Genomic DNA, 24,394 nt, shown 5'->3' with positions numbered 1-24,394 from the left:
TGTATAAAAATTCAGTGTTATAAAAATTCAGTTGATAAAAAATCAGTGTATAAAAATTCAGGGTTATAACAATTCAGTGAATAAAAATTCAGTGAATAAAAATTCAGTGTTAAAGAAATTCAGTTGATAAAAAAATCAGTGTATAAAAATTCAGTGTTATAAAAATTCAGTGAATAAAAATTAATTGAATAAAAATTCAGTGTATAAAAAAATTCAGTGTATAAAAATTCAGTGTTAAAGAAATTCAGTTGATAAAAAATCAGTGAATAAAAATTCGGTGAATAAAAATTAATTGAATAAAAATTAATTGAATAAAAATTCAGTGTATAAAAAAATTCAGTGTATAAAAATTCAGTGTATAAAAATTCAGTTAAAGAAATTCAGTTGATAAAAAATCAGTGTATAAAAATTCAGTGTTAAAGAAATTCAGTTGATAAAAATCAGTGTATAAAAATTCAGTGTTATAAAAATTCAGTGAATAAAAATTCAGTGAATAAAAATTAATTGAATAAAAATTCAGTGTATAAAAAAATTCAGTGTATAAAAATTCAGTGTTAAAAAAATTCAGTGCTGAAAAATTAGCTACTTCTGGCAAATTAAGATTGAAGCGTTCAAGCCTGTCTCAGAACCAGGCAATGAGGTGTCAAGTGTGAGATCACGTGACAAGGCTCGTACTAAAGACACAAATTAACCCCCACAAGTTAAATTATTGCAACTGATGGCAATCAGACGCTCTTAGTAGGAAAGGTTAGTTGTATTAATACCACTGTGACCTCTAGTATATAAATATGCCGGGTGAAATTTTCCATGCGGGCTGAATGCTGGTTGATTTTCAAATAGTCCCATGGACTGGATGTCACCCTGTGCAACTTGTTGGTACATGTAGCTTGGGTGAAATAAACTTTAAACTAAGTGTGCCTGGATTGGTCTTGGCAAGGACAAAATGTGAGGTCACTTGCCAGTGAAGCTATTAATAGTTTTGATGTATGAAGGCATGGATCTAATCTTTGCACTCCATATTCCTTTTTGTACCATGAGCCTTTCTATTGCAAGTAATTACATGGATAAACACACCCGGTAACACAGCAGTTGCCATCAACCTTAATATACACGTTGTTAAATCTGCTGATCAAGCAACTGTACGCACAAAGCTTGTAGGAGTCATTCTTATAATACCTCAAGCAGCTGTTTTGTGTCGTCTGCTAAAATTGGTATTGCAGTTGTCATTCAGAGTTTACTCCTCTGCTCTGCTTGTGAAAAAAGTGCCATAAATCAGCGGCCTTTTATTTTGAAATAATTACACACCTTTAACTATGAATTAAAGTACAAAACCCAAAAGCAGTGAAGTTGTCACGTTGTGTAAATGGTAAATAAAAACAGAACACAATTATTTGCAAATCCTTTTCAACTTATATTCAATTAAATAGACTGCAAAGACAAGTGTAGTGGATTGTCCGAAGCTTAAGCAGGCAACAAAAGTAGTTTAGTACAACAAATTTATTTACCCATTATCAGAAGTGCAGGTTGAATTGAGTTGGTCGTGCAGACAAACCACAAGTTACTCCGGAGCCAACAAGACACACACAAGCCAAAATCACCCCCGAGTTCCGGTCTTCTGCCATTCATTTATATGTCTGTTGTGCGTCATCGTTCCTTATCAAATGCGTCAATGTCTTGTTTTGCTTTTCCTATCTGTTCCATAACAACTCGAATTCTGTAGACAGGTTGGCACGACTCAATATTCACTTTTGTCCCACAACTGGTCCATTCAATGGCACAAAATACAAGAGTATTGAAAATGAGCGGACATTCTTAAAAGACAAGAAATATAGGTCAAAAGGTCAGAAATTCTACTACACAAGATACTTAACATTTGATTTTTTTGCAAATATTAGCTTATTTGGAATTTGATGCCTGTAACATGTTTTAAAAAAAGCTGGCACAAGTGGCAAAAAAGACTGAGAAAGTTGAGGACTGCTCATCAAACACTTATTTGGAACATCTCACAGGTGAACAGGCTAATTGGGAACAGGTGGGTGCCATGATTGGGTATAAAAGCAGCTTGCATGAAAAGCTCAGTCATTCACAAACAAGGATGGGGCGAGGGTCACCACTTTGTCAACAAATGAGTGAGCAAATTGTCGAACAGTTTAAGAACAACATTTCTCAACCAGCTATTGCAAGGAATTTTGGGATTTCAACATCTACAGTTTGTATTATCAAAAGGTTCAGAGAATCTGGAGAAATCACTGCACATAAGCGGCAATGCCTGTGACCTTTGATCCCTCAGGCAGTACTGCATCAAAAAGCAACATCAGTGTGTAAAAGATATCGCCACATGGGCTCAGGAACACTTCAGAAAACCAATGTCAGTTCGTTGCTACATCTGTAAGTGCAAGTTAAAACTTTACTATGCAAAGCGAAAGCCATTTATCAACAACACCCAGAAACGCCGCCGGCTTCGCTGGGCCTGAGCTCATCTAAGATGAAGTGAAGTGAATTATACTTATATAGCGCTTTTCTCTAGTGACTCAAAGCGCTTTACATAGTGAAACCCAATATCTAAGTTACATTTAAACCAGTGTGGGTGGCACTGGGAACAGGTGGGTAAAGTGTCTTGCCCAAGGACACAACGGCAGTGACTAGGATGGCGGAAGCGGGAATCGAACCTGGAACCCTGAAGTTGCTGGCACGGCCACTCTACCAACCGAGCTATGCCGCCCCTGATGGACCGATGCAAAGTGGAAAAGTGTTCTGTGGTCTGACGAGTCCACATTTCAAATTGTTTTTGGAAACTGTGGACATCGTGTCCTCCGGAACAAAGAGGAAAGGAACCATCTGGATTTTTCTAGGCGCAAAGTTGAAAAGCCACTATCTGTGATGGTATGGGGGTGTATTAGTGCCCAAGACATGGGTAACTTACACATCTGTGAAGGCACCATTAATGCTGAAAGGTACATACAGCTTTTGGAGCAACATATGTTGCCATCCAAGCAACGTTATCATGGACGCCCCTGCTTATTTCAACAAGACAATGCCAAGCCACGTGTTACAACAGCGTGGCTTCATAGTAAAAGAGTGCGGGTACTAGACTGGCCTGCCTGTAGTCCAGACCTGTCTCCCATTGAAAATGTGTGAAGCCTAGAATAGCAGAAGGGAGACCCCCGGACTGTTGAACAACTTAAGCTGTACATCAAGCAAGAATGGGAAAGGATTCCACATGAAAAGCTTCAAAAATGTGTCTTCTCAGTTCCCAAACCTTTACTGAGTGTTGTTAAAAGGAAAGGCCATGTAACACAGTGGTAAAAATGCCCCTGTGACAACTTTTTTGCAATGTGTTGCTTCCAATAAATTATAAGTTAATGATTGGAAAAAAAAAAGAAGTTTCTCAGTTTGAAAGTTAAATATCTTGTCTTTGCAGTCTATTCAATTGAATATAAGTTGAAAAGGATTTGCAAATCTTTGTATTCTGTTTTTATTTACCATTTACACAACGTGAAAACTTCACTGCTTTTGGGTTTTGTAGTTAAAGATCTCAGGCACTTGTTTGATCCGTCAGCCTCCAGTTGAAAAGTCCTTCTTTAAAAGACATTTTTGTGGATATTTTAAGTTGAATTCTAAATTGATTGCAGACTTTAGAGGTTCTACTTGACCTACAACATTATTTGGATAGTTTTCTTTGTGTCAAGTTTTTTTAAAATTTGATAAGACCTTCTACTTAACTGTATGTTCCAGTACCACGCAGAGACCATCAAGAACGTCCGCGAGGCAACAGAAAGCTTTGTATCAGGCTCAGTTGCCTACAGGCCAGTGGCCATCGCCTTGGACACCAAGGGACCGGAGATTAGGACCGGGCTCATCAAGGGTGTAAGTTGTAAACAATCACTAAGATGCCAGCTGGGTTTTGTTGAGAGGACCAAGATCCTGTTCTTGTCCCACAGAGCGGCACTGCCGAGGTGGAGCTGAAGAAAGGTGAAACCATCAAGCTGACCCTGGATGACAGTTACATGGAGAAGTGCGATGAGAAGACTCTGTGGCTCGACTACAAAAACATCACCAAGGTCGTTCAGAAGGGAAGTCACATCTACATTGATGACGGTCTGATTTCCCTGAAGGTCAAAGAAATCGGTAAGGAGGAAGACCATCTTGTCCGCATAATGGTTTAGGTTTTACTGTACTTAAATCTGCCCACTAAAGGTAGCGACCACCTGGTGTGCGAGATTGAGAACGGCGGCATGTTGGGCAGCAAGAAAGGCGTCAACCTGCCCGGCGCTGCCGTCGACCTGCCCGCCCTGTCTCCGAAGGACCTTCAGGACCTGCAGTTTGGCGTGGAGCAGGGCGTGGACATGGTGTTTGCCTCCTTCATCCGCAAGGCTGCTGATGTCCACGCTGTCAGGAAGGCTCTGGGCGAGAAGGGGAAAGACATCAAAATCATCAGCAAGCTGGAGAACCACGAGGGCGTGCGCAGGTATGGAGATGTTGACCCACCTCTGTGGTGTAGTGGTCCACGTGGCTGACTTTTTTGACAGTTATAGCAGACCTGGGCAAATTAAAGCTTGGGGGCCCACATGCGGCCCGTTAAGCTTTTCAATCTGGCCCGCCGGACATTCCCAAATAATGCACATGGTCATTTTTTAATACTCTCATGATGTTTTATGACAAACATTGTCCATGGAAAAAACTTAGTAAGAAGCAAAAGAATATCAATCAACTATTGACAAAGGGACTCAAAAATGCTTGTAATAAGTATACGAACAAGCTAACTAGCATCTTACGAACATGTAAGAGAGAATTTACAGTCATTAGACAGAAACAAAACAACATGAGAGCAACTTGATGCATCCTAATTAGCATTATCTCCTCTCATATCATCCTCTGTTTGGAGGTTTGTATTTAGGGTTAAGTTAAGAATCTTTGTCAGCTCCCTAGAAAACACTGGGAATGACTCTGGTTGTCTTTCAGCAGTTTTAATGGCAGTTTAACTCAGTTTTCTGGCGTCCTCTGGTGGGTAAAAGGCACAATTACATCCAAACAATATTTTCTTGTTTCGTAATTAAAGATTCAAGATTAAAGTACCAATGATTGTCACACACACACTAGATGTGGCGAAATTTGTCCTCTGCATTTGTCCCATCCCCTTGGGGAGCAGTGGGCAGCAGCGGCGCCGCGCCCGGGAATCATTTTGGTGATTTAACCCCCAACTCCAACCCTTTGTTGCTGAGTGCCAAGCAGAATCGGCAATAATGAGAATAATTTGGTAAAAGCATAGTAATAAACCAGGATTACAGTCTGTTCAAAAATGGCAGCTATAATGGGAGTCAACGGGGCCGAAAGAGTTAAGAGAAAGTGTGTATACTTTATATGTATATCCTATTCTAACAATGCAAAGGTAATGCAGTTTTATTTTGAAACCCCCCCCCAAAAAAAAAAACCTTCAAAAAAAGTCCCTGGTGAAATTTCAGACCACTAACCTTCAAACTAAACAATCACATTAGGAACACATGTAATGCCCATTTTTGGCCCTTGGGATGTATACAAGTTAAGGCAGGGGTCGGCAACCCAAAGTGTTGAAAGAGCCATATTGGACCACAAATACAAAAGAGTAATCGGTCTGGAGCCGCAAAAAATTAAAAGACTTAAGTATTATAATGATGGCAACACTTGATGTAAGGGTCCATATTAACTATATTAGCCTACGATCAAAACTACTTTAGAAGTCTTATATACAGTAAGTGTTATAATGAAGGCAACACATGATGCAAGTGTCCATATTAGCTATATTTACCTACTATCAAAATGACTTTATAAGCCTTATGTAAGTGTTATAATGAAGACAACACATGATGTAAGTGTCTATATTAGCTATATTAGCCTACTATCAAAATGACTGTGTCGCAGGCTGACGCAAATCTTTGACAGAAATGTTGAAATGTAATGTTTATTCTACACATTTTTACAACATTACAAAACATTAGTAAACCTTCTCAGAGGGTGAGATAACTCCTGGAAATGACTGTCTAAGAATGGCAGAAGGTAAAGATGTGTATGTCCAAGTTAAAGGAAACGACATGCTGTCTTCTTCTGATGGATTTATTATAATCTTTAAAAGATGGGTAACGTTTGCTGGGGTCTGGAACAACATGGCACACAAACAACTATCAGAAATGCAGCCAATATTACATACAGATAATGTGTCATGAGACATGCAAATATAAATGAAATACACAGAGGACTTAAGTAAAGGAATTTAAATGAACTCAAATATAGCTACAAACGAGGCATAACAATGCAGTATGTACATACAGCTAGCCTAAATAGCATGTTAGCATCGATTAGCTTGCAGTCATGCACTGACCAAATATGCCTGATTAGTACTCCAACAAGTCAATAACACCAACAATGCTCACCTTTGTGCATTCACGCACAGCATAAAACTTTTGGTGGACAAAATGAAACAAAGGAGTGGCATAAAACACATCTTTCTGTGGCAGTGTCGGAGAAAGTTGTACATGTAAACAAACGGTTGAGTCACAGTCCAATTAGTAGGACCAAATACTGTCATCAGTGAAGCATAAACACAAACATACTCAACTGTAGGCTTTCTAACAATTAGGAAGGTTTGTGTCGTGTTTGTCCTCCTACAGAAACCATATTACAACAAAAAACATATTTTATCCCATTTCCATACATTTTTGAAAAAGCTCCATGGAGCCACCAGGGCGCCGCTAAAGAGCCGCATGTGGCTCTTGAGCCGCGGGTTGCTGACCCCCTTGTGTGGTGTTCGGGTCTGTGGGACCCATTTTTATTTTTTATTAAAAGAAAAATGATACAATTAATTAATTTTTCAAACTGAGACTCACTGACTTTGGCTCATTTTCTGTGAAGAACATATATCAGAATACATATTTAATGACCACACACCATACACCCCCCCCTACACACTTTTATTAAATATAAGCTGTCCGGGTCCACTGGACCCAGACAGCTTATATTTAATAGAAGTGTGGAAATTGATGTTCTGTGTACCGCACACACACACAGCAGGCCTAGACAGGAGGAGGACAGAGTGTAGATACACAGAACATCACAGGGTCAAATGTGCGAGAAAATGAGAGCAGACAGTGTTGACAAACAATGTTGCAACCTTGTGTGGGAAGCGCAGGTGCAGAAACACAAAAGAAGAATCCCTGTGGGATGCAGAAACTGGCGGAGAAATTTTCCGTGCAACGTTCATATTGTTGTTACTCAGCCAGCGTTTGTGGGTCTGATGGACCCGTTGCATTTAAAAGCCACAAAATGCAACGGGTCCATCCGACCCACAAACGCTGGCTGAGTAACAACAATATGAACATTACACAAGGGTTAAGCCAATTCTTTAGAAAATTGATATTTATGAAAGTCATCGATTTTTTTCCGTTAAAGATTCGATGAGATCCTAGAGGCCAGCGATGGCATCATGGTCGCCCGTGGAGATCTGGGCATTGAGATTCCAACAGAGAAGGTCTTCATCGCCCAGAAGATGATGACTGGCAGGTGCAACAGGATCGGCAAGCCTATCGTCTGTGCCACACAGGTGCGTGGGGAAGTCTCGCCCTTCTCCTTCCTTTGTCCGTGTGAGCGGCTCACGCGTGCTCCGCCCTCAGATGCTGGAGAGCATGACCAAGAAGCCTCGTCCTACACGCGCGGAGGCCAGCGACGTCGCCAACGCCGTGCTGGACGGCAACGACTGCATCATGCTGAGCGGGGAGACGGCCAAGGGAGACTACCCCCTGGAGGCCGTGCGCACACAGCATCAGGTGAGGGCTCGCAGGAAGTGTGAATATTGGGAGAAAGATCTTCAAAATAAACACTTTGCAATGAAAGTTAATAATGCTCAGTCTTGAGGAAAAGTTTCTCAGATAGGTTGGGGCATTTTTTAAATGGGGCTGAGGCTTTTAGGGGCACTTTTTAACCAGCAGTGTCGCAGTATTTTTTTAAAATTTTTTTTAAAATGTATTTATTTATTTTTTATTCTTATTTTTTTTGGGGGGGGGGGAAGGGAAAAAGTGTCTGTTTTCTCAGTACCTGTAATATGATTTCCCTATCAAATGAATGAATAAATATTATAAAAAAAGGAAAGGAAAAACAGACCTAAGTACCACAAAAAGAACCATCTTCCAACTAAAGGTCCCAAAGTACCCCAAAACTGACTGTAGCTGTCATTATGATGTGTACACTGCAAAAAGTCAGTGTTCAAAAACAAGAAAAAATTAGTGGTCTTTTATTTGAACTAAGCAAAATTATCTGCCAATAGAACAAGAACATTTGGCTTGTCAAGACTTTCCAAAACAAGTCAAATTAGCTAACCTCAATGAACCCAAAAATACCTTAACATAAGTATATTCTCACTAATAACAACTTTACTACTACATGAGTACATATTTTCTATTGTTTCATTGAAAATAAAACCACAAAGTCCATTTGGCTGTCATCTGTTTTAAAAGGAGACAATTGTGTCAGTCATGATTTTTTTTTTCATGCTTGTAGTAAGAAATGATTACTTTAAAAAAGTAGTTTTCTACTTGTGAGTGTTGATGACGCAGCTTTGCATCAGTTGATATTCTAGTTTCAAGCATGTTTTACTCAATATAGCTCATGAAATCTCAGCAACAAGCTGTAATATCTTACTGACATCATTTAGGACCAAAACACTTCAAACAAGTAAAACACTCTAACATCAAATCTGCTCAGTGAGAAGAATTATCTTATTAGATAGAAAATAAGCAAATATCAGCCTTATTTGAGATATTTCATCTCACTTAGATTTCACTTTTTGCAGTGTAGTGATGTCTTCAAATGGCCGTAAGTCTTGAACTATACAAAGTATTTCAATGGATGGAATCTGCGCTTTTGCATGATATGCTAGTCAAGTTTAGTTTATTATTTCTTCGGTCAGTAGTCAACAAAATAAACAAACAGTTTCACATAAACAGTTGTACATTTATAAATTGAAAATGTTGCAGAGCGAAAGGGTTTAGGCTGAAGTTGAACACTTATTGCGCCTAACTCTATAAACAATGTCAAGTACAAGATGAGCGTCCAAAAATTATGACATTTCCTTTGCACAACATATTATAAATACACATTGTACACAACATAAACACTGTTCAATTATATACACAGTAAAGACATGTGAAATATCCTTGTACACGTGTTAGTTCAACCTTTGTACCAATTATATACCATATACAAACAATTATGCTTCCATTATTATTTATATTCCACATTTAGTTTGTAATTAACATTGATCATAGTATTAACTACTGTGTTTATTCAAGAGTGATATATGTTAAAAGTTACATTAAAGTACCAATGATTGTCACACACACACTAGGTGTGGTGAAATTTGTCCTCTGTATTTGACCCATCCCCTTGTTCACCCCCTGGGAGGTGAGGGGAGCAGTGGGCAGCAGCGGTGCCACGCCCGGGAATCATTTTTGGTGATTTAACCCCCAATTCCAACCCTTAATGCTGAGTGCCAAGCAGGGAGGTAATGGCTCCCATTTTTATAGTCTTTGGTATGACTCGGCCGGGGTTTGAACTCACAACCTACCCATCTCAGGGCGGACACTCTAACCACTAGGCCACTGAGTAGGCCTAGTGTATTATGTTTCCAAGACAAGTGTTTTTTAAATGTGTGAATGGAACTGGAACATTTTTAGGTTACATCTAATTAGTTACTGTTGTGTGACTATGAGAAAGTAATTAGTCATTGAGAGTGGAAAGCAGGGCTCTGTCTGACACGCTGGGTCCAAGGATGCAACATGAAGTCATTACTGCTGTTTTGAGGTGGATTTATTGTCCTTAGGAGTAAAAATGCAATACATTACATGCAGATGGTTTGTGGTCCTTTTGCAATCCCTTTGCGGTCCTTTTGCGTTCCCTTTGCGGTCAACAGAAATAACGGCACCCAGCTTCACACTCTCTCCATACAAGCCAAACAATTTGCAGACAGGTGCAGGTGTTATATATTCAGCAATCAGCCCCACACATACTCCGCCCACACACGTAGCCACACCCACTATCCAAGGTGACAAGTGAGAAACACAGCCCTGCCTCTACAGTTACTGTGGTCATCTAATTAGTTACTATGGTCATCTAAGTCAGTGGTCCCCAAACCACCGGTCCGTGGTACCAATCGGTCCACGGACCGGTACCGGGCCGCGGCCGCACAAGAAATTAAAAAATAAAATAAAATAAAAAAATGATGATTTAAAAAAAAAAATTAAATCAACATAAAAAACACAATATATACATTATATATCAATATAAATCAATACAGTCTGCAGGGATACAGTCCGTAAGCACACATGATTGTATTTCTTTATGACAAAAAAATAAATAAATAAAATAAAATAAAATATATAAATAATAATAAATATTTCTTAGATTATAATTATATCTAATTTGGCAGCATTCTGGTGTGTGTGAGTGACAGGAAGAAAGATATACTTTTATGAGGCCCATAAAAGCCTGGGAATAATATGTGTCACTAAAGGCTTTTCTTGCTTATTCATTCTTTCCATTTTGACAGAAAACATTGACATGTACTTCACGCGATTGTATATCTTTCAAACTCTACTATTATCCGATAATGCCGCAACTATCATACATTCCAAACATTTTTTGTTGAAACAAAAACAAACTGTTACATATCTGCTCAACTAGGGATTTCAAACGAAGAAATCCATGTATAATAGACTATTTATATTATTCACATGTGAATAATGCTGTATAATAGACTGTATTTATATTATTAACATGTGAATAATGCTGTATAATAGACTTTATATTGTTCACATGTGAATAATGCTGTATAATAGACTATTTATATTTTTCACATGTGAATAATGCTGTATAATTAACTGGATTTATATTATTCACATGTGAATAATGCTGTATAATAGACTATTTATATTTTTCACATGTGAATAATGCTGTATAATTAACTGGATTTATATTGTTCACATGTGAATAATGCTGTATAATAGACTATTTATATTTTTCACATGTGAATAATGCTGTATAATAGACTGTATTTATATTATTAACATGTGAATAATGATGTATAATAGACTTTATATTGTTCACATGTGAATAATGCTGTATAATAGACTATTTATATTTTTCACATGTGAATAATGCTGTATAATTAACTGGATTTATATTATTCACATGTGAATAATGCTGTATAATAGATTGTATTTATATTCGGGATGGTCTCCTGCTGGCCCCACTATGGACTGGACTCTCACTGTTATGTTGGATCCACTAGGGACTGTACTTAGAGGGGGGGTTACCCACATATGTGATCCTCCCCAAGGTTTCTCATAGTCATTCACATCGACGTCCCTTGTGTGGGCTCTGTGCCGAGGATGTCGTTGTGGCTTGTGCAGCCCTTTGAGACTTTTGTGATTTAGGGCTATATAAATAAACATTGATTGATATTATTCACATGTAAAAAAAATACCCAAGTGTTTATTGTTTGTTGTGAGCGAACTGTGGTGCTGAATTTTCCCCCAGGGATCTATCAAAATGTACACTGTAAAAATAACAGACTTTATGAGAAAATCTGGCGGTTCGGTCTTCAGATTTTTACTGTAAAAAAAACTTTGCAGTCTACACTGTAAAACAATAACTGTAGATTTTACAGTACGACACTTTTTTATCTCCAAAACTGGTACCATTTTTCCATTTACAGTAATATATGGTGGGAAAACACTATACATTTTACTATAAAATTCTGCCAGTTTTTTTTAACATAAAATCTAGATATTCTTTTACAGTGTAATTAAGAGTAATTACGTAACATCACGAGGCTAACCCTTCTACATTTATATTCCTAAATAGTCCCTGCTACAAGTGGGACTGCAACGTGGCTCTCAGTGAAAACCAATTCTCTCATATACTCTTTCATTCTAGACTTCTTGAGTGTTTGATTATCACATCACTCTAAATGTATAGACTATAAAGTTCACAAACATAAAGAGGGATCCTAGTGGCCCAGGCCAATCTTTCCTTATCTCTGAACTAAAACCGGGGAAATGCGTAGAGTGTTCTGGGCTTCAGTACAGTGTTGATCTCCTGAAGACATGATTTTATTTCACAATTCCTTGAGAGAAAAAAACGCCTGGTTAGGTGTGTGTATAGCAGTATGTGTGCTGTATATAGTATATAGCCTTTAGAGGTTCATCTAGACCATGAAAATAAAACAACCTTTCTTTCAGATTGTTTTTAGGTGAAAAAAATACTGTTTTAGTCCTCTGAGATAAAGATGCTGCTTTACTAACGTGCTCTGTGTATGTGTGTGTGTGTGTGTGTGTGTGTGTGTGTGTGTGTATGATAACACCACTAACATGTGTTGTGAGTTGCTTTGTACTTCCTGTGTGTGCTCATGTTGTTCAGCAAGCATGTGTGTGAGGATCTGCACTGCACATCAACACAGCTGTGGGACATCTTGTGCTTTTTTGTCCCAGTCTGCTTCCAGGTATGAAGACCGTAACTTTGTTTCGTCCATTGAAAGTACAAATACACGCCACAACGTTGTGTTAGAGCACTTTGACCTCAAAGCTTCTTCTTCTTTTTGTTAAGATCGCCCGTGAAGCCGAGGCCGCCATGTTCCACAGGCAGACCTTTGAGGAGCTGCGCCGCATCTCGCACCTGACCCGCGACCCCACGGAGTCCGTCGCCATCGGTGCAGTGGAGGCGTCCTTCAAGTGCTGCGCCAGCGCGCTGATTGTGCTGACCAGGAGCGGCAGGTTAGAATTTCTTTGCTTCGTGACACCAAACCGGCCCCGGACGGTAATCATTTCAAAGCCTGGGAGACAAACATTTTTGCAGTAAATTCCTAAAAACACGGCAGTGCTCTCCTGACGTGTAGAGCAGTGTTTTTCAACCACTGTTCCACCGCACTAGTGTGCCGTGGAACACAGTCTGGTGTGCCGTGGGAGATTATCTAGTTTCACCTATTTGGGTTAAAAATACTTTTTGCAGACCGGTAATTATAGTCCGCAAATGATGTGTTGTTGTTGAGTGTCGGTGCGGTCTAGAGCTCGGCAGAGTAACCGTGTAATACTCTTCCATATCAGTAGGTGGCAGCCAGTAGCTAATTGCTTTGTCGATGTCGAAAACAGCAGGAGGCAGGGTGCAGGTAAAAAAGGTGTTTAATGCTTTAACCAAAAATAAACAAAAGGTAAGTGCCCCTAAGAAAAGGCATTTAAGCTGAGGGAAGGCTACGCAGAACAAAACTAAAACTGAACTGGCTACAAAGTAAACAAAAACAGAATGCTGGACGACAGCAAAGACTTACTGTGGAGTAAAGACAATGTACATCCGAACATGACATGACAATCAACAATGTCCCCACAAAGAAGGATAAAAAAAACTGAAATATTCTTGATTGCTTAAACAAAGTAGATGCGGGAAATATCACTCAAAGGAAGACATGAAACTGCTACAGGAAAGTACCAAAAAAAGACAAAAAGCCACCAAAATAGGAGCGCAAGATAAGAACTAAAACATTACACCCAGGAAAACAGCAAAAAACTCCAAATAAGTCAGGATGTGATGTGACAGGTGGTGACAGTACACCTACTTTGAGACAAGAGCTATAGTGATGCATGCTTGGTTATGCTTTAAAGTCATATCCAACAATTGCGACGACGACTTTTTACTGTCAACTGAGTTACGTTTTTTATTGATTTCTGCTGGTGGTGTGCCTCCGCATTTTTTCTACGCAAAAAATGTGCCTTGGCTCAAAAAAGGTTGAAAAACACTGATGTAGAGGAACTTGGACCAGTGGAAACACATTGTCAGATCCTGGCGTTGTCATTTTAACTTGCTAGCAAACATCCCAGCAGGCACAAAACATTGATACAACCTTGATCATACATCTTTTTTAAAACTGACTTTGGAACAACGTTGCAAAATAGTTGTATTTTTAAATTGAGACAACTTTGATGTCTAACGTTGGATCCACGTTGTTGGTTGGGAAATGAGCAAAAATCAACATCAAAACCTGATATTAAATCAACGTTGTCAAAAAGCATGTTGTTTCAACGTTGTATTTGTGTTGTAAAATATTGGTTGGAAAATTACCAAAATTCAATGGTCAAATCAATGTTTGAACACAAAAATGATTAAACGTAATCAAAAAGCATGTTGTTCCAACATTGTATTTGTGTTATAGAATAGTGGTTAGGGACATGACCAAAATTCAATGGTCAAATCAACATCAGAACCCAACATTGATTAAACGTCGTCAAAAAGCATGTTGTTTCAACGTTGTATTTGTGTTGTTGAATAATGGTTAGAAAAATGACCAAAATTCAATGGTCAAATCAACGTCAGAACCCGACATTGATTAAACGTCATCAAAAAGCATGTTGTTTCAACCTTGTATTTGTCTTGTAGAATATTGGTTGGGAAATGACCAAAATTCAATGGTCAAATCAACGTTTGAACCAAACATTGATTAAACATTGTCAAAAATCATGTTGTTCCAACAGTATATTTGTGTTGTAGAATATTGGTTAGGAAAATGACCAAAATTCAATGGTCAAATCAACATCAGAACGCAACATTGAATAAACGTTGTCAAAAAGCATGTTTGTTTCAATGTTGTATTTGTGATGTAAAATAGTGGTTGGGAAATGACCATTGAATTTTGGTCAATTTAACGTCAGAACCCAACATTGATTAAACGTCGTCAAAAAGCATGTTGTTCCAACGTTGTATTTGTGTTGTAGAATAGTGGTTAGGAAAATTACCAAAATTCAACGGTCAAATCAACGTCAGAACCCAACATTGATTAAACGTAGTCAAAAAGCATGTTGTTTCAACGTTGTATTTGTGTTGTAGAATAGTGGTTAGGAAATTACCAAAATTCAACGGTCAAATCAACGTCAGAACCCGACATTGATTAAACGTCGTCAAAAAGCATGTTGTTTCAACGTTGTATTTGTGTTGTAGAATAGTGGTTAGGAAAATTACCAAAATTAAACGGTCAAATCAACGTTTGAACCAAACATTGATTAAACATTGTCAAAAATCATGTTGTTTCAACAGTATATTTGTGTTGTAGAATATTGGTTAGGAAAATGACCAAAATTCAATGGTCAAATCAACATCAGAACGCAACATTGAATAAACGTTGTCAAAAAGCATGTTTGTTTCAATGTTGTATTTGTGATGTAAAATATTGGTTGGGAAATGACCATTGAATTTTGGTCAATTTAACGTCAGAACCCAACATTGATTAAACGTCGTCAAAAAGCATGTTGTTCCAACGTTGTATTTGTGTTGTAGAATAGTGGTTAGGAAAATGACCAAAATTCAATGGTCAAATCAATGTCAGAACCCAACATTGGTTAAACGTCGTCAAAAAGCATGTTTGTTTCAACGTTGTATTTGAGTTGCTCGACGTCAGGACCTAATTCACACTTGGGCCAAACATGTGATTTATATAACTGAGGAGTTCTTCAAGGCACCTTTTAAGTCCTCTCCTTTTTGGAAGAATACACTTTTTTGCCATAATGTGATTTGTGTAACTAAAGTGCTGCTGTAGCTTGTTTACTTCAGATGCATCAGTACTTATTTGTCAGTGGTGTTCCTCAAGGTTCCATTTTTGGGCCTCTCCTATTCATCATTTGATGGCCCGCGAGTTCAGTTCAAAAACTGGTGAGGCTCACATTTTGGCAGAAGGTCCTTAAAAACAGAAGCGCGCTTCTGTAACTCTGACAAAATAAACAGACAAAAATCAAATGTCTACTGTAGAGGACGCTGGTTCATCGGAAGGGTGAAGGGTGAAGTCCTGGAAATGTGACCCCAAAACAATTGAGTTGAATATGCCTGCTGTAGTATTGCCACTTCCTGTGATTCCCAAATTTCCAGGATCCAAGTAGTTTGAAGTAACATTTTAAATGGAATTCATTGACAATGACATTGGATCAATGTGCAGGGGTTAGGGTTGGGGTCAGGGTTAGGTTTTAGGGCTAGAGAAACCAAAGAAAAAGTAGGGTTAGGGTTTGGATTTAGGGCTAAAACTAGGAGAGTTGGTTAGGTTTAGAGCTAAGGGTTAGGGTTAGGGTTAGGGTTAGGGGTTATGTGCAGCACAGTTTGCTTGATAAAAAATAATATTTTATCAAGCATTTTATTTCCTGGCAACACAAATGGCCCAGATTGGCTGCAATGACCAAGTCTACTAATTCTCCCCAGCAAAGCCTTCTTGGCTCCAGTGAAGTGAGCCACTTCTGACCTTTTGGGAGGTGAACCCCTGACATTTGATGTGAGCATTTGAACTCCCTCTTCATTGCCCTCATGAGGGAGTTCATCCTCAAAAAACACACGTGACAAAGGCAGCTGCGCTTTCAGGAGAAAGTGACTTACACTTCCTTTTTATTGTCATTCAAATTAGAACGTTGCAGTACAGATAAGAGCAACATTTCATTGCATCAGCTTGTGGCAGTGCAGGATAAAAGAGCAATAAGGTGCAGATATGAAGAAATAGATTACTGTACAGATGAATATATTGCACTTTTGCATATGCATCCACGTTTATGGATGTATGTTATCCATCCATCCATCCATTTTCTACCGCTTGTCCCATGCGGGGTCGCGGGGGTGCTGGAGCCTATCTCAGCTGCATTCGGGCGGAAGGCAGGGTACACCCTGGACAAGTCGCCACCTCATCACAGGGCGGATGTATGTTATATTGTCTTTATATTCCAGCGAGTTAATCCATTTTTGGGGGGAATTGAGTGGCACTTTCCATCATGTTCAGCAGACTGCATTGCAAAATGATTACCCACCTCTCCTTCGCTCATGCGAGATCCACCCAGGAATGGGACCTAATGAATCTCTTCCTATTCATATTGTTTTTTTTCTGACAGCCCTAATATTTACATTCCAATCAACTGTTGGACCTCAACTTTGCCTTTCAAAGTGAGTTAATTGAATTGATAGCATGTTGCTAAATGTTTTCTTATGTTTGTTTGCAGGTCTGCTCACATGCTGTCCAGGTACAGACCACGTGCACCCATCATTGCCGTCACCCGCTGTGGTCAGACGGCCCGCCAGGCTCACCTGTACCGTGGTATTTACCCTGTGCTCTACACCAAACCTGCCAATGATGTCTGGGCTGAGGATGTGGACCTGCGGGTCAACTTTGCCTTGGAAGTCGGTGAGTGGAAGATCTTGAGAGAAGACCCTTGTGCCATTTCTCCTATTACTCCCACTTCCTCCCACAGTCCAATAACAACAATGATCTTAGTTTGAGTTGCGGAAACTTACCATAGGACGTTCGGCTGGGGAATTTTGGAAATATTCTATATTGCTCAAAAAGGTTCAATATGTCATATACTTTTTCCAATTTTCTTGTAATCAGACCATATATTGGGTATATTAGATGACATTTTTTCCGAAAAATTCCATCGGATGTACCGAAAATATGGTCTGGTTATCAGACCATATTATATTATATAGTAGATGGAATTTTTAAGAAACAATTTCATCTAATCAGACCATATTTTCGGTATATCAGATGGAATTTTTAGGAAAACATTTCATCTAATATACCCAATATATGGTCTGATTAGATGACATTTTTTCCCAAAAATTCCATCTGATATACCGAAAATATGGTCTGATTAGATGAAATTGTTTCCTAAATATCTGTCTAATATACCCAAAATATGGTCTGATTAAATGGATTTTTTTCCAAAAAATTCTATCTAATGTACCGAAGGTATGGTCTGAATAGATGGAATTTTTCCCCAAAAATTCTATCTAATATATCGAATATATGGTCTGATTAGATGGAATTTTTTCTAAAAATTGAATTTTTTCCCAACAAATTACATCTAATACACCAAAAATATGGTCGGATTAGATGGAATTTTTAGGTGGAAAAAATTCCTTTTAATATACTGAAAATATGGGCTGATTTGATAGAATTTTTCCTAAAAATGTAAATTTATTCGTATCAATTCCTCCTAATATACCGAAAATATGATCTGATTAGATGGAATTATTTCTTAAAAATTTAAATTTTTTCCCAAAAATTCTATCTAATATACCGAAAATATGGTCTGATTAGATGGAATTTCTTTCTAAAAATTTTATTTTTTTCCTAAAAATTCCATCTAATATACCGAAAATATGGTGTGATTAGATGACATTTTTTCCTAAAAATTTTATTTTTTTCCTAAAAATTCCATCTAATATACCGAAAATATTGTCAGATTAGATGACATTTTTTCCTAAAAATTCCATTTAATATACTGAAAATATGGTCTGATTAGATGGAATTTTTAGGTGGAAAAAATTCCATTTAATATACTGAAAATATGGGCTGATTTGATAGAATTTTTCCTAAAAATGTAAATTTATTCGTATCAATTCCTCCTAATATACCGAAAATATGATCTGATTAGATGGAATTATTTCTTAAAAATTTAAATTTTTTCCCAAAAATTCTATCTAATATACCGAAAATATGGTCTGATTAGATGGAATTTCTTTCTAAAAATTTTATTTTTTTCCTAAAAATTCCATCTAATATACCGAAAATATGGTCTGATTAGATGACATTTTTTACTAAATTTTTTTTTTTTTTTCCTAAAAATTCCATTTAATATACCGAAAATATTGTCAGATTAGATGACATTTTTTCCTAAAAATTCCATTTAATATACTGAAAATATGGTCTGATTAGATGGAATTTTTAGGTGGAAAAAATTCCATTTAATATACTGAAAATATGGTCTGATTAGATGGAATTTTTAGGTGAAAAAAATTCCATTTAATATACTGAAAATATGGGCTGATTTGATAGAATTTTTCCTAAAAATGTAAATTTATTCGTATCAATTCCTCCTTATATACCGAAAATATGATCTGATTAGATGGAATTTTTTCCTAAAAATTTAAATTTTTTCCCAAAAATTCTATCTAATATACCGAAAATATGGTCTGATTAGATGGAATTTCTTCCTAAAAATTTAATTTTTTTCCTAAAAATTCCGTTTAATATACTGAAAATATGGTCTGATTAGATGACATTTTTTCCTAAAAATTTTATTTTTTTCCTAAAAATTCCATCTAATATACCGAAAATATTGTCAGATTAGATGACATTTTTTCCTAAAAATTCCATTTAATATACTGAAAATATGGTCTGATTAGATGGAATTTTTTCCTAAAAATTAAAAAAAAATTCCTAAAAATTCCATCTAATATACCGAAAATATGGTCTGATTAGATTAAAATTTTTTCCTAAAAATTCCATCTAATATACCGAAAATATGGTCTGATTAGATGGAATTTATTCCAAAAAATTCTATCTAATATACCGAAAACATGGTCTGATTAGACGGAATTTTTCCTAAAAATTAAAAATGTTTCCTAAAAATTGTATCTAATGTACTGAAAATATGGTCTGATTAGACGAATGTTTTCCTAAAAATATAATTTTTTTCCTAAAAATTCCATCTAATATCAAAAATATGGTCTGATAGATGGAATTTTTAGGGGGAAAAAAATTCCATCTAATATATTGAAAATATGGTCTGATTTGATAGAATTTCTCCTAAAAAGTTTAATTTTTTCTTATCAATTCCACCTAATATACCGAAAATATGATCTGATTAGATGACATTTTTTCCTAATAATTCAATTTAATATACCAAAAATATGGTCTGATAAGATTAAATGTTTTCCTAAAAATTGAAATTTTTCCCCAAAATTCTATCTAATACATCGAAAATATGGTCTGATTAGATGATTTTTTTTATATATATATATATATGTATATGTGTGTGTATATATAAATATATATATATATACACACACACATATATACATACATATATACACATATATATATATATACACACATGTACGTGTATATTTGTGTCTATTTTATATATGTGTGTATATATACACATATATATGTACAGTATATATATATATATATATATATATGTGTGTGTGTATAAAAGTGTATATGTGTGTGTGTATATGTATGTATATATATATATATATATATATATATATATATATATATATATATATATATATATATATATATTTCAATGAATGTCCTAGAAAGGGTGATAGTGGAAGTTGCTCACATGTTGTTATGTTGTGTTCCTCTGCAGGCAAACACCACAAGTTCTTCAAGACCGGTGACGTGGCCATTGTTGTAACCGGATGGCGCCCCGGTGCTGGCTACACCAACACCATGAGAGTGGTTCTGGTGCCTTGACTTCCTTCACGGGACAACATTAATCCTGTCTTGTAACCTGAGGTTTTCTCTTCCGAACCAGCATAAATGTCAAAGTAAAGGCCAATTACTTAAAAATACTTCCAAGATTTTACATCCATGCAAACTTGCCCAAATTGTGTCTGCTCCTATCTATTAAAAAGACCTCCTAAAATGTTTCTTCCTCTCCGTATTTATTAACAACTTAACTTACAGTAGGTCTGGTACACAAAAGAATAACAATACTATAATAATAACTAGAATTTTGATGGGCCTGCTCTCTGTGCCCTGGACCTGTACTTATTAGATAATAATAATAATAATATATTTTATTTGTAAAAAGCACTTTACATAGAGCAAACAACCTCAAAGTGCTACAGTGTATTGAAAAAAAAAAAAAAGATAAAAATAATTTAAAAAAAAAAACTGGAACAGCCTAATAGCTAGAACTAGTATGCATACATCTATAAAAAGGCTTTTTTTTTTAAAAGAAGGGTTTTTAAGCCTTTTTTAAAAGCATCCACAGGTGCCCTCAGGTGGTCAGGGAGAGCATTCCACAGACTGGGAGCGGCGGAGATGGTGCCGAATGTCTGAATCTGTGAGTTTTAGGTGTAACTGTACAAAATGAGCTACACAGCTAGCCTAAAACATTAGCATGCTTACATTAAAATGCTAAAATGTAGCATGTGTGCAAATGTTAGCATGATAGCAGTTAGCATGTTTCATATACCAAGTTATAGGACTCAAAGGTGTATGGCTAATGATCTAATTAATAAAATGAATCATATGACAGCATTCATATTTCTTTAACTTTTACATTCAAACCCCGCCACCCCCCCTGAACCTGTTCCCAACCTGCCATTCTTCCCCCATGGAGAGAAACTAAGAGCCGAGGCAAACATCGCTGAGCAGACTATTTATTGCATTGAATTCCATGGCTAACATCAATGGTGAAACATAGCAAAGACACACAGGAGGCGGAAAAATCAAGATTGAAAAGGCATCAAAAAGAAGAATGAAAACAGGATAGAAGAGGAAGGAACCTTCTTTTCCAGCTGCACTACACGGCCGTGTGAATAGCAATGAGGGATTGATCCAGCCCACCGGCAGAGAGGCTGCTCGCTGACCCGGAGCGACGCGAGTCGGCTTCCAGATTCACAAAGCGGCGGCTAACTGATGGACACGATGCGGCGACATGACGCCTGCTTGACGGTGACAACAGAAAGTCGTTAGTCGCTTGGAGGGTCGTGTCACTTGTCCATCAGTAAGAGAATGACCACGATTTCACAGCGTTTTCCACAGTAAAATAACCAACATTTAAAGTCACACTATCCATGTTGGCCCTGCGATGAGGGGGCGACTTGTCCGGGGTGGACCCCGCCTTCCGCCTGAGTGCAGCTGGGATAGGCTCCAGTGCCACCCCGAGAGGGACAATGGATGGATGGATTACAGCAGGGGTGCCCATAACGTCCATCACCAGCCAGGCATTCCAAAAATACACCTAAAAATGTGCGATCATCAATCTTCACCAAGACGTCACTTGATTGACATTCACCGCACCCGAGGGTCTTGTGAGATGACGCTGGCTGCTGTCAGATCAGATCAGTAAAAATGACCGACAGGAAGACTCTTAACCACTAGGCACTTTCAGTGGCCTAGTGGTTAGAGTGTCCGCCCTGAGATCGGTAAGTCGTGAGTTCAAACCCTGGCCGAGTCATACCAAAGACTGTAAAAATGGGACCTATTACCTCCCTGCTTGGCACCCAGCATCAAGGGTTGGAATTGGGGGTTGAATCACCCAAATGATTCCCGGGCGCGGCCACCGCTGCTGCCCACTACTCCCCTCACCTCCCAGGGGGTGATCAAGGGTGATGGGTCAAATGCAGAGAATAATTTTGCCACACCTAGCGTGTGTGTGACAATCATTCGTACTTGAACTTTAAACACTTTTTATTTCAACAGACTCTGCCGTCAAAACTCTAACTGCACAGTTCCTGTCTTCACAATAAAAGCGCTGCTCCACCCTGCCCGCGCTAACAAAATAAGAGTCTCAGAAAGCTAGCGCACACGAGCCAGCAAGCTACGGAGTTTGCCGCCAATGTATTTCTTGTAAAGTGTATAAAAACAATGGAAATGTGGTAAATTATACCGTACACAATTTTCTTATATGATTGTGAAGTAGCATGTGTTTGTATTTGGTCACAGAATCCTTTAGAGGATTATTCTACTGAGGTCAAAAGTGCACATGTCCATCACAAACTCTCCAGAGAGTGGGGGCACTCGCCAACAGGACATTGAGGAACTTAAGAGATTGCAGCAGTAGGATTTTAGGAGGAAACGTAAACACAATAATGACATCTGGTAGGAAGCCCCCACCGGTAGGAGTAGAGGATAGGGGTCGGAGGTCACCCGACTCAAACTGATCAGAGGAATAATGTCAAGGAAAGATTGACTGGCCAGACTGATCGGCTCTTAGGCTAGAACTACAAAGAGTAAAGGTCTTCGAGTAAAAGGTATTTAGAAGAGTAATCCAGCCCATACTTTTTCTCCTGGAGCTGCAGCTCCGGTCTGAGGCTCGCGGAAACAAATAAAGTTTTTGACTAGCCAGACTGACCTGTCCCAAGGCTAGAACTACAAAGCATAAAGGTCTTCGAGTAAAAGGTATTTAGAAGAGTAATCCGGCCCATACTTTTTCTCCTGAAGCTGCAGTTCCAGTCTGAGGCTCGCTGAAACAAATAAAGTTTTTGACTGGCCAGACTGACCGGCCCCAAGGCTAGAACTACAAAGTGTAAAGGTCTTCGAGTAAAAGGTATTTAGAAGAGTAATCCGGCCCATACTTTTTTCTCCTGGAGCTGCAGTTCCAGTCTAAGGCTCGCTGAAACAAATAAAGTTTTTGACTGGCCAGACTGACCGGCCCCAAGGCTAGAACTACAAAGTGTAAAGGTCTTCGAGTAAAAGGTATTTAGAAGAGTAATCCGGCCCATACTTTTTCTCCTGAAGCTGCGGTTCCAGTCTAAGGCTCGCTGAAACAAATAAAGTTTTTGACTGGCCAGACTGACCGGCCCCAAGGCTAGAACTACAAAGTGTAAAGGTCTTCGAGTAAAAGGTATTTAGAAGAGTAATCCAGCCCATACTTTTTTCTCCTGGAGCTGCAGTTCCAGTCTGAAACAAATAAAGCTTTTTGTCCGACGATTCCTCGTTGGCATCTTCTTGGCTCATCACCCATCGCACGACCAACAAACATACAACAGAAGCTGCACAAATAAGTTGGCAAAAAGCAACCACTTTCATGTGGTATTGGACAGAAAGGAGGACTTTTTTTCCTCCTCCATTTGAAAATGTGGATGTTATCATCACTACTGTCTGATTCCTATCAATGCAAGTCATCACAATCATACCAACTTATATTCTTGTCTTCATAAAAGAAAGGAATGTTAAACATGCTTGTATTATCATTAAACACCTTTAACTTGTTAACAAAAACGTCTCTTTCATAAATCAATATAAATGATGCATAGGAATGAGGTAGATCCCCTCCACTTGGTCAATTGAAAAGTGCAGAAAAAAGGTGGGCACCCCTGGATTGCAGCAAATGACAGTAAAAAATGACGATATTGTTGTATTTTACAGCAATGACCTGCTATTGCACGCTAAAATACTGTAGTCCTCACAACAAATGACTGCCAATTCAAAGGGATTCGTCTTCTCAGGGCTTCCGTAGATGCACACACGTGTACAGTAGGTGGTGCTATGCTGTCAAAACGAAAGCAATTGATGAAGTTACAGCATTGAGTTGTGTTTTATTGTAATGAACTGCAAAGCCACAGTGCTGAAACTACAGTAATGCAACTTTTAGACCGTGACTTGCTGTGAATTTACAAAGAAAATGTTCACAGTGTGATGAGACGAAAAGAGGCAAATACACTATATTGCCAAAAGTATTTGGCCACCCATCCAAATGATGACAATCAGGTGTCCTAATCACTTGGCCCGGTGTATCAAATCAAGCACTTAGGCATGGAGACTGTTTCTACAAACATTTGTGAAAGAATGGGCCGCTCTCAGTGATTTCCAGCGTGGAACTGTCACAGGATG

At 38.0% G+C, this 24,394-nt stretch overlaps 1 protein-coding gene across 2 annotated transcripts in view; it reads left to right on the top strand.

The window, feature by feature from the left end:
- pkmb (pyruvate kinase M1/2b) overlaps positions 1-20,497 on the top strand; it is a 27,199-nt gene extending 6,702 nt beyond the window's left edge. For both annotated transcript variants that reach the window (XM_062035764.1, XM_062035765.1), the window contains exons 4-11: positions 3,736-3,867; positions 3,942-4,128; positions 4,198-4,468; positions 7,423-7,573; positions 7,644-7,796; positions 12,631-12,797; positions 17,037-17,218; positions 20,196-20,497. In XM_062035764.1, the coding sequence (XP_061891748.1) occupies positions 3,736-3,867; positions 3,942-4,128; positions 4,198-4,468; positions 7,423-7,573; positions 7,644-7,796; positions 12,631-12,797; positions 17,037-17,218; positions 20,196-20,302 (1,350 nt within the window). In that variant the 3' untranslated portion in view covers positions 20,303-20,497. The remainder of the gene's footprint in view (positions 1-3,735; positions 3,868-3,941; positions 4,129-4,197; positions 4,469-7,422; positions 7,574-7,643; positions 7,797-12,630; positions 12,798-17,036; positions 17,219-20,195) is intronic.
- The last annotated feature ends 3,897 nt before the right edge of the window (positions 20,498-24,394 follow it).

This window comes from Entelurus aequoreus, linkage group LG24 (genome assembly GCF_033978785.1).
Source record: "Entelurus aequoreus isolate RoL-2023_Sb linkage group LG24, RoL_Eaeq_v1.1, whole genome shotgun sequence".
Classification (NCBI taxonomy): Eukaryota; Metazoa; Chordata; class Actinopteri; order Syngnathiformes; family Syngnathidae; genus Entelurus; species Entelurus aequoreus.
The sequence above is the reverse complement of the archived record's forward strand: the minus strand, read 5'-3'. Positions and strand labels throughout refer to the sequence as shown.